This window comes from Lycorma delicatula, chromosome 4 (genome assembly GCF_047948215.1).
Source record: "Lycorma delicatula isolate Av1 chromosome 4, ASM4794821v1, whole genome shotgun sequence".
NCBI classification, from domain to species: Eukaryota; Metazoa; Arthropoda; class Insecta; order Hemiptera; family Fulgoridae; genus Lycorma; species Lycorma delicatula.
Window position 1 is genome coordinate 131346702 of NC_134458.1, and position 15268 is coordinate 131361969.

Here is a 15268-nt window from a genome sequence, read left to right on the forward strand (position 1 = left end):
GAAATATATTGCGTAACATTATCGCATAATAAATTGCGCTTGATTTTTAAATAATTAATAAATCTAACAAAACATCTGAAGTTAAGCAGAAATTTTAAAATGTTTGTGTTTTCCTCATCATATTGTAAGGCTTTTGTCGTATGAAGTCCTTTAATCTTTTCACTGCTGATTTTGGCAGAATGCTACAGTACATCTTGTAATATTTATTCATCACAAATCCATCTCATTGAATTAATAAATAAATATGTACAATGCAATACAGGCAAAGAAAGCACCATTCAGTAGTACCTTGTGTATATAAATATTTAAGTAAATAATGGAGTGATTATGGTAGTAGACTGTGACCTTGAAAAATCGGTAAAATAATTGTAGAATTAATTTTTTGTTTTTTATTTTTTATTTTATTATTTTTAAAAATATTATGCAAGGTAGAAGTGCAAACATTACAAACAGTGTATCACCTGTGAAAAACATTTATTTGTGTGAAGAAAAATGGAAAATGAACTTCAAGCATTTAATATACACACGTACAGCAGCAAAAGGGTTAAATCTTTCTTCCTGATATACAGTAGTGTGCAAATTAATTTGAATACAAGGAAATTTTTTGTTTATTTCTATGTTGTGCTTACACTGCTCGACCACACCCATTCAAGTTGTTCGTGCAAAGTGGGGTTGTTGTTTTTTTTTTTTATTTAGCAATTTTCATGTTATAAACAATGTTTTGTTAAAATTAAATTTTTTATTATAAAATATTTTTGTATTTTTTGTTCTGTGGTGTGTCTTAACTGCAATAAAGTGTTCAAAAATTTTTTTTCTGTAATATGACAATGTCATACTGTAAAATGTTGGGACTAGGGATAGTGAATGCTGTTTTTAAACAGTTGAAGAAACTGGTTCCTTTTCATCTAAAGGAAAGAAAATGTGGCTGTAAAGAAAAACTAAACACAGGATTGTTTATTAGTGAGAAAAAGTAAACTTAATCCAAAACGATCTATTGTGGACTTAAATTGAGAATTAGCAGCCAGTGGAACAGATTTACATGTGACAACTGTTAGACGCTGACTTCTTGCAGCCAGCCAGGGAACTCATTGGCCAGCAGCTAAAAAGCAGGTTTTAATTGCAGCAACGTGTAAAAAAAGGCTCTTGTAAGCCAAAGCCACATGTTAACTGCACCAAAGAAGACTGAAAAAATGTTATGTTTTCCAATGAGTCACATTTTTGTGTTTAGGGGCACAGAATTCCACACGTTAGAAAAGCATAAACGGAAAATATATCAATGACTCATATCCAACAATCGGTTAAACATCCCCAGAAAAAATGTTTTGGGGTTGTTTCGCATTTGAAGGCCCTTGTTCATTGGAAGTTGAGGTTGGATTCCACTCCATATTCTTTTTTATAGTACACAGTTCATTCATTCTCTCGCATATTAAAGACAATATTATCACTTCAGATAGTGATTTGTAATGCTGTACTCTAATAAAGATTTTAATATTCTGGTTCGTGGATTCAAATAAGCATACTACAAGCATGTGTTCTTTGCTTATGAGGACATCAGTCTATTGAACAGTTTCATGATGCGTAGAGATTTAAAGAAATAAAGTACACCCAATTTTAGTCCATCTCTGTTAACAGTATTATGGATACTTCTCTTTGATTCTCTGCAGACAGAATTAATGGTAGAAGAAAATATCGTGAAAACATCAGGAAAATTCAAAGGTGGTGTACAAACTCACCAGATGGCTCATTTTTTATAAATTATTAACACGGATTTTACCAATTAAGAATATCTTGTGGTAGTCTTTGTAGATACTGAGATTTGTATTTGCAATTTAATGAAGAGAATTTTATTGCATTTAGGTTGTAAAAACTCGGATAAAAGTGATGATAGTAAGAAGGCTTATGAAGTAAGAAAATTTCAAATATTTGTCAGGCAGAAAAGCTCAGAAAGATCTCTTAAAATATTTTTATCTTCAAGAGTTAAGCAACAGCAGCTGATTTGAACATTTACACTTTGTTATGTTTTTAGATTATTAAAATCTAGTGAAGAAATAAAAGAGCAAGCAACTCATGAATACAGTAATAGAAGTTGTGGGGTGACCCTAGAAAGTGAGTACATACTTCACAACTAATTTAGTAACTACACTAGTGCTCTTGAGAGTGTAAAAGGTGTTTTTTATTTAATTCAGATTACAAAAACTAGAATTTTAGTGGCTTTGTAAAAAATTTGTTTTCTTACGGTATTCAGTAGAAGTTTGAAGAATAAAAAGAAGAGCCAGAAAAATTTCATCCTTACACCCTAAAGCTAATTTTAGACATTTTTGTTTTGTATTGTTAATACCATAATAAAATGATGTTACTTTAAAATCAATGAAATATATTTTTTAAATCTTCATTAATAAATATATATTTTTGATTAATTTAAAGCATTATATTAAATAAATATTTTATATTTTAACTTCAAAGATTTAATGGTTTTTTTTTGTTTTTACTTTTGATTAAAATAGTTTACTTTATTCCTGTTTTCAATGATCCTTAATATGAAAAATTTTCCACTCATTGTTTAACAATTTTTTCGTTTTTTATGTGTGATTTAATTAAAATTAATATATTTTGTGTAATGATAAAAAGAATTTCCTATAATGTTTTAATGAAATGATGAAATTACTACAGGAAAGGCATTTACACCTGCACAACTTCAAGTTTATCAACACCAATTGCGACAACAACAACAACTTCGACAACTGCAGGTCCAGGCACGTGCTGCAGCAACTGGTTCTAATGCAACTGCGACACAACAAAAAGTACCAACTGTTGCTGTTACTTCATCAACCACATCTTCACCTCGTGTGCAGCAGGTCATTAGGTTTTATAAATAATTATACAGAGTTATGTTCCATCTAAAAAATAGTAATTGGAAATGATTGTTAATAATTTTCTCTGTACATTCGATGCTTGTATATTTTAAGTCTTTTTAGTTTTTAGTTGGTGAATATTAAAATTTAATTTAATTTTTTTTTTAAATGGGGTTCCCAAAATTAATCGGGATTTAAATTGTGTACCACTCCCCCCCCCCCCCTAACAGTATTGGCAAAACATTGTGTAAGTACACGTTGCACTTAGTCAGTATTGAGTGCTAGCTAACAAATTCATTATAAGTGCACAGACTGTTTCACTGAGACTGTCTCTATTTCATGGCATTTTTGTTGAGAATTGTCCAAAATGAAAGAACTGTAAAAAGACTATTGAAAAATTTGAAAAAGAAAACACATACAGTTAGAGACAATAAAAAACATAATAATAGTGTGACATGGTGTTCTGAAACCTCAGTGTATCATCTGTACTGCAAGTAGACATTTCAAAAAGCAAAATGCAGCAAACTTTAATAAAATATCAGCCCTCATTCAAGAATTAGCTAATCCAGAAACTGAAGCAGACAAAAATTTTAAACAAGCATTTTTTGATTAGGTGCTATAGTATCAACAAATGGTTGGTGATTTTGCTAAGAAAATGATTTTAGCGGGTAGTTGTATTACACCCCCTAATGGGGGATATGTCAGCTTGCAAAATATTTGCATTTAGGTTATAGGAAATTCTTAAATCATTCAAGAGCGCTGTATACTTGTTAAAAAGTGACATTTTGGTGTGGATTTCATACTGATGGACTGATTGGACTGTTCATTCTTTGCATTGACTGTCGATGGTGAGTGTTTTTGTGAGATGATATTAAGACGTTCTATGACACAGCTTTGGATGACATAATTACAGATGAATGGCGTCACCTGTATTAGAGCGTATGTAACAGTACACCTTTTGCTACAAAAATTTAGTTGGTGAGGTAAAATTACGTAAAATGGTTTTTTTAAATTACTTAAAGCAAAGAGAATTGGCCACCAAAATTGTGTGCCATCATTAAGTCTAAAATAAGTCTTAAAATATTTAAGGGTCTAAATATTTGCATTTAGGTTATAGGAGATTCTTATTCTGCAAAATAAGAATGTTTCCTGAATTGAAAGCAGAAATTCAATGAGTTATTGACAGAATTGTATTAAGCAAAATCGTTTCTGGAATTTTGTTTTAAAAGAATTTGATAGTCAAATGTGATGTGAAGGGCATTTGTCAGATTTTTACAATCTACCATTTTACAATCTACCCAGCTGATATATAAACAAAATTATATTTTGTTAAATTAAATCCTTCATTTATTTTGGGACACCCTATTATTTTAAAGCATAATTTACAAGCATCCTTTTATTATTCATTTCTGTATTATACAAAAATTAATGTAGTTTTGTACAAACTTCAAGAACTGCAAAATTTATTTGTTACACCATGATTAAAAATTATGACAAATACATTAACACAGTATGTTACATATGAAGTAAATGTGAAAAATTTATTAATAATAAATACAAGACTAACATACTTAGCTTTAAAATAACATTGAATTACCGTAATCATTTATTGGATCGAACAATAATACAATGTAGATATCTAAGTCAATAATGTTGCTTGATAGAATAAAGTAAATAAAAATATTGCAGTCTATAGGAAGATGGGACTCATCTACCACTACATCTACTGTTATATAAAAAACATTCCCTTTTTTATCTATTTATTCTTTTTTTCTGATTGACTTGTTTTATTATGCTTATACATTATTTACCATTACAGTTATATCATGCTCATTTTTTTAGTATAGAATTACTCATTACCGTCTAATTTTACACTGCTTGACGCAATACAGGATGCTACAAGAGGCCCCACCACTTAGTTTAGTTCAGTGTTTTTCAACCTTTTTTTTATGGTGGACCAGTAAAATTATAGAAAAATGTATATATGGACTGACAGACCCTCAGCTTAGATTTTTTGACGAACAAAAAAACATATACTTGTCATATTTTTATTTTATTATTAAATAACAAATCATTTTACAAAACTAATTGTAAATAATGAAAGTGAGAAATTTGTTGTTGCTCATTTTGCTTAATTGTTCAATGTCTGGTTGTAAATGACTTAAACCTAATTGAAGAGATGAATTTATTGATAAACGATTTCTTGTTTTGGTTTTAATAAATGTCATAGCTGAGAATCCAGCTTCACACAAATATGTGGTTGCAAAGGAAAGTAGTATTTTCATGGCTTTGTTATGTAAATTTGGATATTCATTTTTTATTGCAATCCAAAATTTAATTAAATTCATAGTTGAAAATGTAAAAAAAAATGTTATGTCTGAACTCAATTCCAAGAGACATTGTTGGTCTTCATTACTTAAATTTATATTATTGCAATTATTGTCAATAAAAGGATTAGTTATCTGTAAATTCATCTACTGCAAGTTTATGTTTGTCGGAAATATTTTTCAAATCCATCATATAATAACTAAATATTGACTTATTTTACACATTCAGATTATCAACTATTAATTTCGTAATTAGAATTAAATACATCAGGATTATTTTTTAACCATAATTTAAATTTAAGCCATTTATGTAAGAAAATATATCACTTAAATATGCCAGTTTTGCAATCCAGTACATATTGGAAAAACATTTTGATACGGAGACTGTTTTTCTACCAAAAATATCTCCACTTCCATCCTGAATTCGTAAAGTCTGGTAAGCACTTTTCCTCAAGAGAGCCATCTTACTTCTGCGTGAAGTAACAGATGTTGATCTTCTGCTCCTACCCTTTGACAAAGAATGGCAAATAATCAAGAGTTAAGATTGCTTTTCTATACGAAATTAACAATTTTTGTCGATTCCAGAACATCGTTTAATTCAGTAACATATTTCTGGCTGCTAAGTGCTGGCAATGTATTATGCAGTGTGTTAGTAATATGTCAGGAGAAATGATTTCTAGAAAACTTTTTGTTACTCCGCAATGTTACCCATCATATTTGCTGCTCTGTCTGTACAAAGACCAATACAATTTTTCCACTTTAAGGAATGGTTATTAATATACAAATTCAATGAATCAGACATTTTGGAACTTTGCAAAATAATAATTCTTCTTTAATTTCTTCAGTAAAATAGTTAATATACCGTACCGTACATAGCTGAGCAAAATAGCTTTTTTAAAAATATCACATGATTCTTCAATCTGGATGGTAAACATTGGTGATTTTTTTAATACTTTTTATTAACTGGTATTTAATATTTTCAAATAGTTTTCAGATAGTTTGAAAGAGGAATTGATCTGATCTGCAGCTGAAGGTTCACAATTAACACCGGTTTAATTAAATTTTTCTCTGGTTGTGAACTATTTTTTTTTGTTTTGGCTGTACGTAGTGCAACTGGATATGAACATTTCAATTGCAATTTATTTTGAATAAAGTATCTTTAAATTTTTTCTTTTGGAGATTAAATTCTTGTTTTAGTCATTCAAAATATAGAAATGGTCTGTTCTAGTTAAGGATGTCTTGATTTTAAATATTGTAACATTTTGGTTGGTTTCATGGTATTATTATTCTTAACTTCCTTACATACTATGCACATTGAACATACATAGTCTTGGAATCCAGCCAAAGTATAAAACCATACTTCAGGTACTCATTATTTTAGTGTCTTGTGAAAGCAGGTTTATTTTTCTTGTTTGGTGGACATTCATTTTTTTCACTCAATTTTTCTATATTTCCACTTCCTGGAGTAGAACTTTCATTGCAGAAAAAATTATGTAAAGTTCCTTATCTTTTTTACTCATTTTAAGAGGAATGAAAATTTGTGTTTTTGCAGTAATTAAAAGTAAACCACTTCACTCTAACACTAGTAGTAGATTGCGTAAAGTAAAGAATGTAATTGTAAAAGTAGTGTTTTCAATAAATTGGACATGTGCATAGCTAAGTCAAATCAAAACAAAGGTAGTGCCAAGCCTCTAAGTGTAACATTGTTTTGTTATCTTATGCTATTACCTTTCATGCGTTGCAGGATTGTTTATTGTTGTTGATGCACCAGTATTCGCCAATGTATATGTACAGAACATTATTAAATGCGAGGTGTGGCTGTTAAATAACTAACCTAATGCTGCTACCGAAGAACTGCACATGTCCCAAATTTGTACGACTGATAGCTGTGTAGCGGGAAGCCTTCTCTTTCGATTGTTGCCGCTCCAGTTTCTGTAGAAATATTAGTCTGGCTGTGGCCTTTGTTTGGATAACATCTGTTTTTTTTGTTTGCCAAAAAATGATAAGTATTTAATTAGAACAAAGAATTGTGAAATTTCATATGAAACTTTGAAAAACCGCTACTGAAACTTATCTTTTATTAAGAAAAGTATATGGCAATGAATGTTATCTAGCACGTGGGTTTTTGGCCGAGAAGACATTGAAGATGATGTTTGCCCAGTCACCCTTCCACATCAAAAACAGATAAAAATATTGAAAAAATTTGTAATCTGATCCGATTTGACTGTCAGTTAACTATTCGTGCAATTGGAAATATGATCCAATCTGACTGTCAGTTAATTATTCGTGCGATTGCTGAAACTGTAGAAATTGACAAAGAATTGCATAAGGCAATTTTACGTAACAATTTTAACATGCAAAAAGTATGCGCAAAAATGGTGCCTAAAATTCTAACAATTGAACAAAAAGGAGCTTGTGAAAATGTTTGTTCTGACACTTTGAATGCCATTGAAAATGACCCAAACTTCTTACAAAGAATGATAACATGTGATGAATCTTGGTTTTTCACTTATGATCCAGAAACTAAGCATTAATTCATGCATTGGAAGGCCCCAACTTCACAGAGAGTTAAAAAAGCTGGAATCTGCAAATCAAAATTCAAAGCAATGAAGATTGTTTTTTTCGTTAATCATGAGATTGTGTACCTTCACTGGGTTCCTGAAGGTCAAACTATTAATCAACATTACTACCTTGAGGTCCTTTCTCAACTCCATGAAAAGATAAGAAAAAAACAACTCGAATTGTGAAAGAACAAGTCATGGGTTTCTTCATCAGGACAACGCACCGGCTCCCTGTATTGTCTGTCAACATGTTTCTAGCCAAATATAACATCCCAGTGTTAGACCATCCGCCTTATTCATCCGACCTGGCACCATGTGACTTGTATCTGTTCAAGGTCATATCTGTATTAAAAGGATCAAGATTTCAGACCGTTGAAAGCTTTTGAAAGAAAAAGTGGCACACGTCATGAAATAGCTTACAGAAGAAGACTTCTAGCACTGTTTCGAACAACAGAAAATTCGGATGGAGTATTGTAGGGATAGAGGATGGGTGTATATTGAAGGGGATAATAACTAAATATGTATAAATTTAAAATAAAATGTTTTACAGCACTAATCTCGTTATTTAATAGCCACACCTTGTAATTATAGTATATAAATTTTATACTACCGTTATATGAATTTTTTTAACGTTCATTTTCTCTCGCCAATTTGTTCAGGGACTGGTTGCACTATCTCCCGGACCGGTAGTTAAGAATGACTGGTTTAGTATATAAATAACAGTTTACTAGCATAGACATAATAAATTACAGAAGGTGTTGAAAATTATGTCCATCCACTTCTATGCACTTGTCAATATATTTGACATTGTTCCTGGCTATTCTTGTTATCTGTATCCTGTCCATTTTCTGGATTTCATTGGTAATGTTTGTCTTCAATTCCTGCAAAGTGCGTAGATTGCTCCTACAAACAGTTTTTTTTTAAGTAACCTTACAGAAAGAAGTCTCGACTAGTCAGATCAAGGGATCTTGGTGGTCACAATCCTTTAAAAATGATTCCTCAAAAAAATTCTTGTAGCGTCTCCATAGTAGAGCAAGCTATATGGCAAGTGGCATCATCCTGTTGCAACCAGCTGTTATGCTCATCCTCTGCAATAAGGTTATAAACTGTTGGATAATTTCTTTGTAGGCTGCATCATCCACATTTTTTTCCATAAAAACAAGGTTCTATTATTCGTTCCCTTGAAACCACACACTAATTAGGGGAGATACAAAGAAAATGTGGGATTTCAATATCCCAGGTCTAGTATTTCTGATTACTTAACCACCAAGGTGAAACTGTGCTTCATCAGTGAAAAAGACGATGTAAAATGCCATTGTTGTCTCTAATGAAGTTCTTGAACCATTGACACTAGTGAACCCTTTCATCCTATTCAGCATTAAGTTGCTCATGGAAAAGTTGTATTCAATATGGATAAGATTTCAGCATTTACCTTTCTGCAGTATGGACTGAACCTAGTGAAATGTTCTTTTCCTGGCTTAGTCTCTGCAAAGATATATGAGATCTTTCAGCCGTCGCTTTAATATTCTGTATGACCTTTCTTTCTTTTTCTGTTTAGCCTCCAGGAATTACTGTTCAGGTATTCCTTCAGAGATGAATGAGGATGATATGAATGAGTGTAAATGAGATGTAGTCTTGTATAGTCATAGTTCGACCATTCTTGAGATGTGTGGTTAATTGAAACCCAACCACCAAAGAACACTGGTATCCACGATCTAGTATTCTAATCCGTATAAAATAACTGTCTACTAGGACTTGAACACTGGAATTCTCGACTTCCAAATCAGCTCATTTGGGAAGACAGATTCACCACTAAACCAACCCGGTTGGTTAATATCCTGTTAGACCTGTGTCTGGCACATGTTTCTGATCTAATATCAAACCTGTTTCACAAAATTTTTGGCTAACTTCTGAATAACACTTCTCACTAGTGCTTCCTTTTGAAATTTCTCCCAGAACTTTTACAAACACAAATCATGAGATTTCATCTCTAAATAAGTTTTTATCTTGAATACACGTTCAACAGTTAACCATATTTTAACAAACACAACACAAGATTACACAGTTTTGTTCAAAAGTCATTGCTCGACATAGACTATCAACACTCAAATTTGCAGGCAATAAACAGTCCTCCCCACTCCAGCTCCAATCACACCAACATCTTCCACATATTTTACCCATCTCACACTAATATATAACTTTCAAAAATTAACACTTTATAACTTAATTAACTTAAAGTTAAAGTTAACTTTTAAGTTCTCTTTTAAGTTGAACACTATATATATAGCATTACATCTAATTATACCCTTGTAACTAAATTTGTTTTAAAAATCTCAATATTCTAGTATTTAAAACATTTTATAAATGTTATCAATGATTTTATTTACAGTAAGTAATAATAAATTGTTGTAACCACATATATTTTTTTTCTAATGCACTTTAGTAAAGTCTTAATTAAAAATATAAAAAAAAGAGAGGCCTGAACAGCCTTGTTGGAAATATGAATCACATGATCTTATTGCAAAGACCCAAGCATTGCAACCCCCTGTTAAATACTTTACCATAGTTGCCCATTCCTACAAGGATCCAGCTATACACAACCTCGTACTCTGAGAAAAAAAATTGTATCACTTAGCTGATTTTTTTAAATTTTTCATCAGATTGGAAAAAAAATTAATGTTTTAATGGCAACTGAAAACTGTTTAAGCTTCTTTCACTAACTTTTTTTTTTTCACTTTTAAGTTATATAGAAGCACTATCTGAAAAGTAGGGTTTTTTTTGTAAAGAATAAATTGTTTCCTTGTGATTTGTTTGAACTGAAATTTTCTTTTGTGACTTAAGTGTAAATTTCAGCAACACAAGTACAACATTTCCAGTTCTGAATTTTTTTGTTACTTTTAGTACTTTATATATAACATGCAGTTTTATTTCATAAAGTATTTTGTTTTAACTAATTACTGTTACAGTAGTAAGTCAGTACAGTAGTGTACTGTTAGTGTCTGTCTTTCATCTGGAAACTTCTGGGTTTGAGTTATAGTCAGGTTTGGTAATGCACTTGTTGGAATGAATAATTAAACAAACTATTGAGCCATTTGTTATTGCAGAAAACCATAAATATATATATATATATATATATATATAATTTTTTTTAGTAGAACAAAGCCACCTTGAAGGTAATCAATTCAGAACTTCTCATTCAACATTGTCATCAGCACTGTTCAGGATGGAACCTTATCAAATAAAGGAAAGATAAATTTATTTATAACTATGGAGGAATGATGAATTGCTCACGTAAAATGTTAGTGACATTAAATAGGCCGGCTTACATAATTTTTTAGCTCTAAAGTAAGCACCTTTATCACCTAGCAAAACATTCAAGAGTTCAATTGACATCACATATTTTTATTAAGAATGAGTGGGAAGTGCAAGGAAGGAAGTAAAAACCATAACTGTATGGTTGTACATATCTGCTTTTGAGTTAATCATTCCCAGCCCATAAGGCACTTTCATTGTAAGAATAACAAGAATTCCATACTTTGGAAACTGAACAATGTCTTACTGAAGTTTTTGATAGTACAAGTAGTTTTGCAATCTGGTCAGAATAGCACCTGAATGAAAACAGATATTTTTTTGTAACTCAATGGCAATGTTGAAAAGAAATAAGTGAAACAGAATCTGAATGATTATAAATGTGGTTGTATAGCAATTTCAATAAGTTTGAAAATATACGTGAAAGTGATTAAAAAACATAATGGCAATATTGTCCAGGACTGAAATACCTATCATGTTTGATGGATTACATCCTGTAAATTTTTTCACCAAAATTTAATTTTTATTTACTACATTAATTTGATTTAAATTTACTTTAGTAGATTCACCGAGGCTATCAGAAAATGTCTTGTTGCACTGCATGAAACAGTTGAAGATTGACGGTTGATAGAGAAGAAAGTAGAAATTAAATTAATGGTACTTAAATAAATAATACTTAGAGCATTAGTATACTTTTAGACCCTCTGTCATTTATTTAAAATTATACACAATTATGTAGTTTTGTTTGAAGTATTTTTATTTAATATATCAGGTGAAACAATCAGGCGTGACAAGAACAATGACAGAGAGTGAGATGGCTGCATTATTGAAACGTCAGCAAGTAGCTTCTACAAAAACAGCAGCAGTTGCATCAGGTGTTCTGGCTGGTCCAAGTGGTGGCACAACAGCTGCTGTTGCAAAGACTGTCACTACTAATCTGACACCAGCTCAGATATTAGCACAAGCAGGATTACAGGCTCAGCAACCCGGACAGGTAACTGCACTCGTCAAAACTGCTCCACCAACACATATGCCAGTTACAGGACTCACATTACCTCAGGTATTTTCAGCAGTGAAAATTATATGTTTAGGCATAATTTTTAAATATTTGTAACAATTACAAGGGGTGGCTGAAATGTAATTCACAAATGTTCATAACTCGTAAATGAAATAAATATGGCATAAAATTACATTTTATTTGATATAAAAACTAAGATTTATTTTTTCACTTGGTCACCATTTATCGTCACATTACGTCCAATGGTGAACCAATTTTTCTCATTCCATTGATGAAGAATGCTGGTGGTCTTTCCTTGATCCACAACCTCATTGCATCCTTCAGATCATCATCTATGGTAAAATGAATACTCTTAGTATCCCTCTTTAACTGTGGAAAGAAGTGAAAGTCCCAGGGTTCCAAATCTGATAAATATGGATAGTGTGGAGCATTCAACCTCACAAGAACCTCAGCAGTTGCACATGATATGTGAAGTTTAGCATTGTTGTGCTGCAGAATTATTGGCTCCATGAATGTCATATACAACAAGCAAGTCTCCCAAGGTGTTTTAATGTCATTATGTATTGTACAGAATTTACAGTCAAAATACTCAGTTGTACTACAAGGACACTGTCAAGAATCTTTTACAGAGACTGTAGCAAACCAAGTGCCAGAATTCTGAGCATTTTTCTTCTAAGTCGTAATGATGTACCCAAGTTACATCTCCCGTCGTAATACTGAAAAGGAGTTATCTCCCTCATACCAATAATGTTTCAAAAGCTGTCACATCATTCTTTTCATTGTTTGTCCTTTTTTATGAGTTTGCATGGGACCCACCATTAACATTTTACAGTTGTGGACTGTGTTCTTGTTCAGTCTAGGTGGTGATGTGTTGTCAGATTTAACAGTCATTTTGAATCAATTCATCCATCTTTCAGTTTCCAAACAAATGGAAATCAGAAGGAGCAAAGTCCGAATTATGTGGTGGGTGATCATAAATTTACCATTAAATCTCATTAAATCAAATATTGGACCTGCAACATGTGGGTGTGCATTATTGTGCAGCAGGACAACACCGTCAGTCAGCTGCCCATGTCGCCGATGTTGAATGGCACACCATAACGTAGAGTTTTGCAGCAGGCTTCTGCATTTATAGTCATTCCAGATGGCATGAAATCAATCAGCAATATCCCAAACTGATCCCAAAAAACTGTGGCCATCAGTTTGCGTCCAAATGGCGCTGTGGCTTGACTTTTGTTGGTGATTAAGAATATTGAGAATAACGCCATTCACTTGACTGCCATTTTCTCTCTGACATTTAATACGAAATCCATGTTTCATTGCTGGTAACAATTGAATTAAGGAACTCATCACCTTTTTCTGTGTAGTACATCAAAAATCCCAAAGCAGATCTCATTTGGATTTTTTTGTGACATTCCATTAAGACATGCGATACCCATCATGCATAAACCTTTCTGAAGCCTAAATGGTCATGAACAATGCGACCAATAACAGCTGTTGAATGAAACATCAGAAAAAAGAAGGGTCGGGTCAGAAATTGTTGAGCGACGGTCTTTTCCAATTTCATCATCGATGCATTTCAACAAGTCCTGAAATGAGGGCCTTCCTGAATGTTCTTCATTATGCACATTAATTCTGTTATTTCTAAACCTTTCATACAATTTTTGGACATTTCTTTCATTCAATACATTATTACTACACAGCAACCAACTGCCTATGAATTTCAGCCAGCTTAACATTTTGATGGTTTAAAAAACTTATGACTCCACGTATTTCACAGTCGTCAGCAACATAGGTTTTCCTATTCATTTTATAACGTAATAACTCGCAGCCAATCAAAGATACTACAACTCAACAACTTACAGTGTGTACTACAATGCAGTGTGTATATTACTAGCGTGGCCATGAACGACACAAGTTCACAAACCTTAGGGAGAGAAATTTTCCGGTGGTCTTTACTTCAGAGATATCCCTCATATATATATATTTTTTTTCTAAAGTCAATATCCATAATACTCTTTGCAAATATACAAATTATACCAAATTGATTCACTCAAGTACAGAAATATACATTAAATAAGATGACATTTATCTTATTTCATATTTTACAAAAACGTTTTCGTGGAAACCCACATCTTCAGTTGTATTTATTATATTTTAAACTGCTTCTATCAAACTACATTCCATACTGAAATTCATTCATATTTATCAAAAATATATTTTTTTTTATTTTTAAAAATTAAAACTTTAAAATATAAATATAGAAGTTAAAAATTAAAAACTACATATATAAAATATGACATCAAATTTAGTAAAAATTAAATAAATTAATAACTAGAATTAAAAGTAACATGATGTAACATTGGCTGGCCAATGTTACAGTACAGTGTGGATTTGAATTAAATTAAATTGAACTTTGCATTATCATTAATTGAAAAGTTGCAGCCTTTATGAGTGTGTCATCTGCATACTCTGCAGGTTCATCAGTTTGAATCTCCTTTTTTATTTATATAGAATTTCTCCAAAATGTCTAAACTATTTTTTATTATTATTATTAAAAATAAAAAAAATTATATTTTTGATTAATTTGAATGCATTAAGTGTGAAATGTAGTTTGATAAGTGTTTAAAATATAATAAATACAACTGAAAATGTGGGTTTCCACGAAAACGTTTTTGTAAAATATGAAATAATATAAATGTCATCTTATTTAATGTATATTTCTGTACTTTGATATATATGTATATAAAACAACAAAATAACTACCAAACACAGTAACAGAAAACCTAAAAACTAATACCAAAAGTCGACTTTCACGGGATCCCACATCATCTTTTGGTACAGAATTCTGTACCAACTTCTTTCTGTTAATCCTAACAACCACAAAACTTGCTGTTGTTATTTGTGGTTAATTGGCACAGTGGTTAGTATGTTGATGAATTATTTGAATTTTCTGAATTTTATATATGAGAGACGATCAGAAAGTAAATTACACCCCCGCTATGAAACAAACACATATAAGAAAAAATTTTTTTTTAACCAAAAACTACATATTTTTGTGTATTTTTCATCATAATCACCAAGTTTTTCTAAACACTTTTCTTACCTTGTGACAAGGTTTTCAATTCCCTTCTCATAAAAACTTTGTCCAGTTTCCTTCAACCGTTTAAGGACTGCTTCCTTCAGTTCATCATCATTAGC

At 31.4% G+C, this 15268-nt stretch overlaps 1 protein-coding gene across 3 annotated transcripts in view; it reads left to right on the plus strand.

The window, feature by feature from the left end:
• The window catches only part of dom (domino helicase), a 209334-nt gene that overhangs the window by 175304 nt on the left and 18762 nt on the right, over positions 1–15268 (plus strand). For all 3 annotated transcript variants that reach the window (XM_075364173.1, XM_075364174.1, XM_075364175.1), the window contains 2 exons: positions 2671–2855; positions 11822–12109. In XM_075364173.1, coding sequence (XP_075220288.1) covers positions 2671–2855; positions 11822–12109 — 473 coding nt within the window. The remainder of the gene's footprint in view (positions 1–2670; positions 2856–11821; positions 12110–15268) is intronic.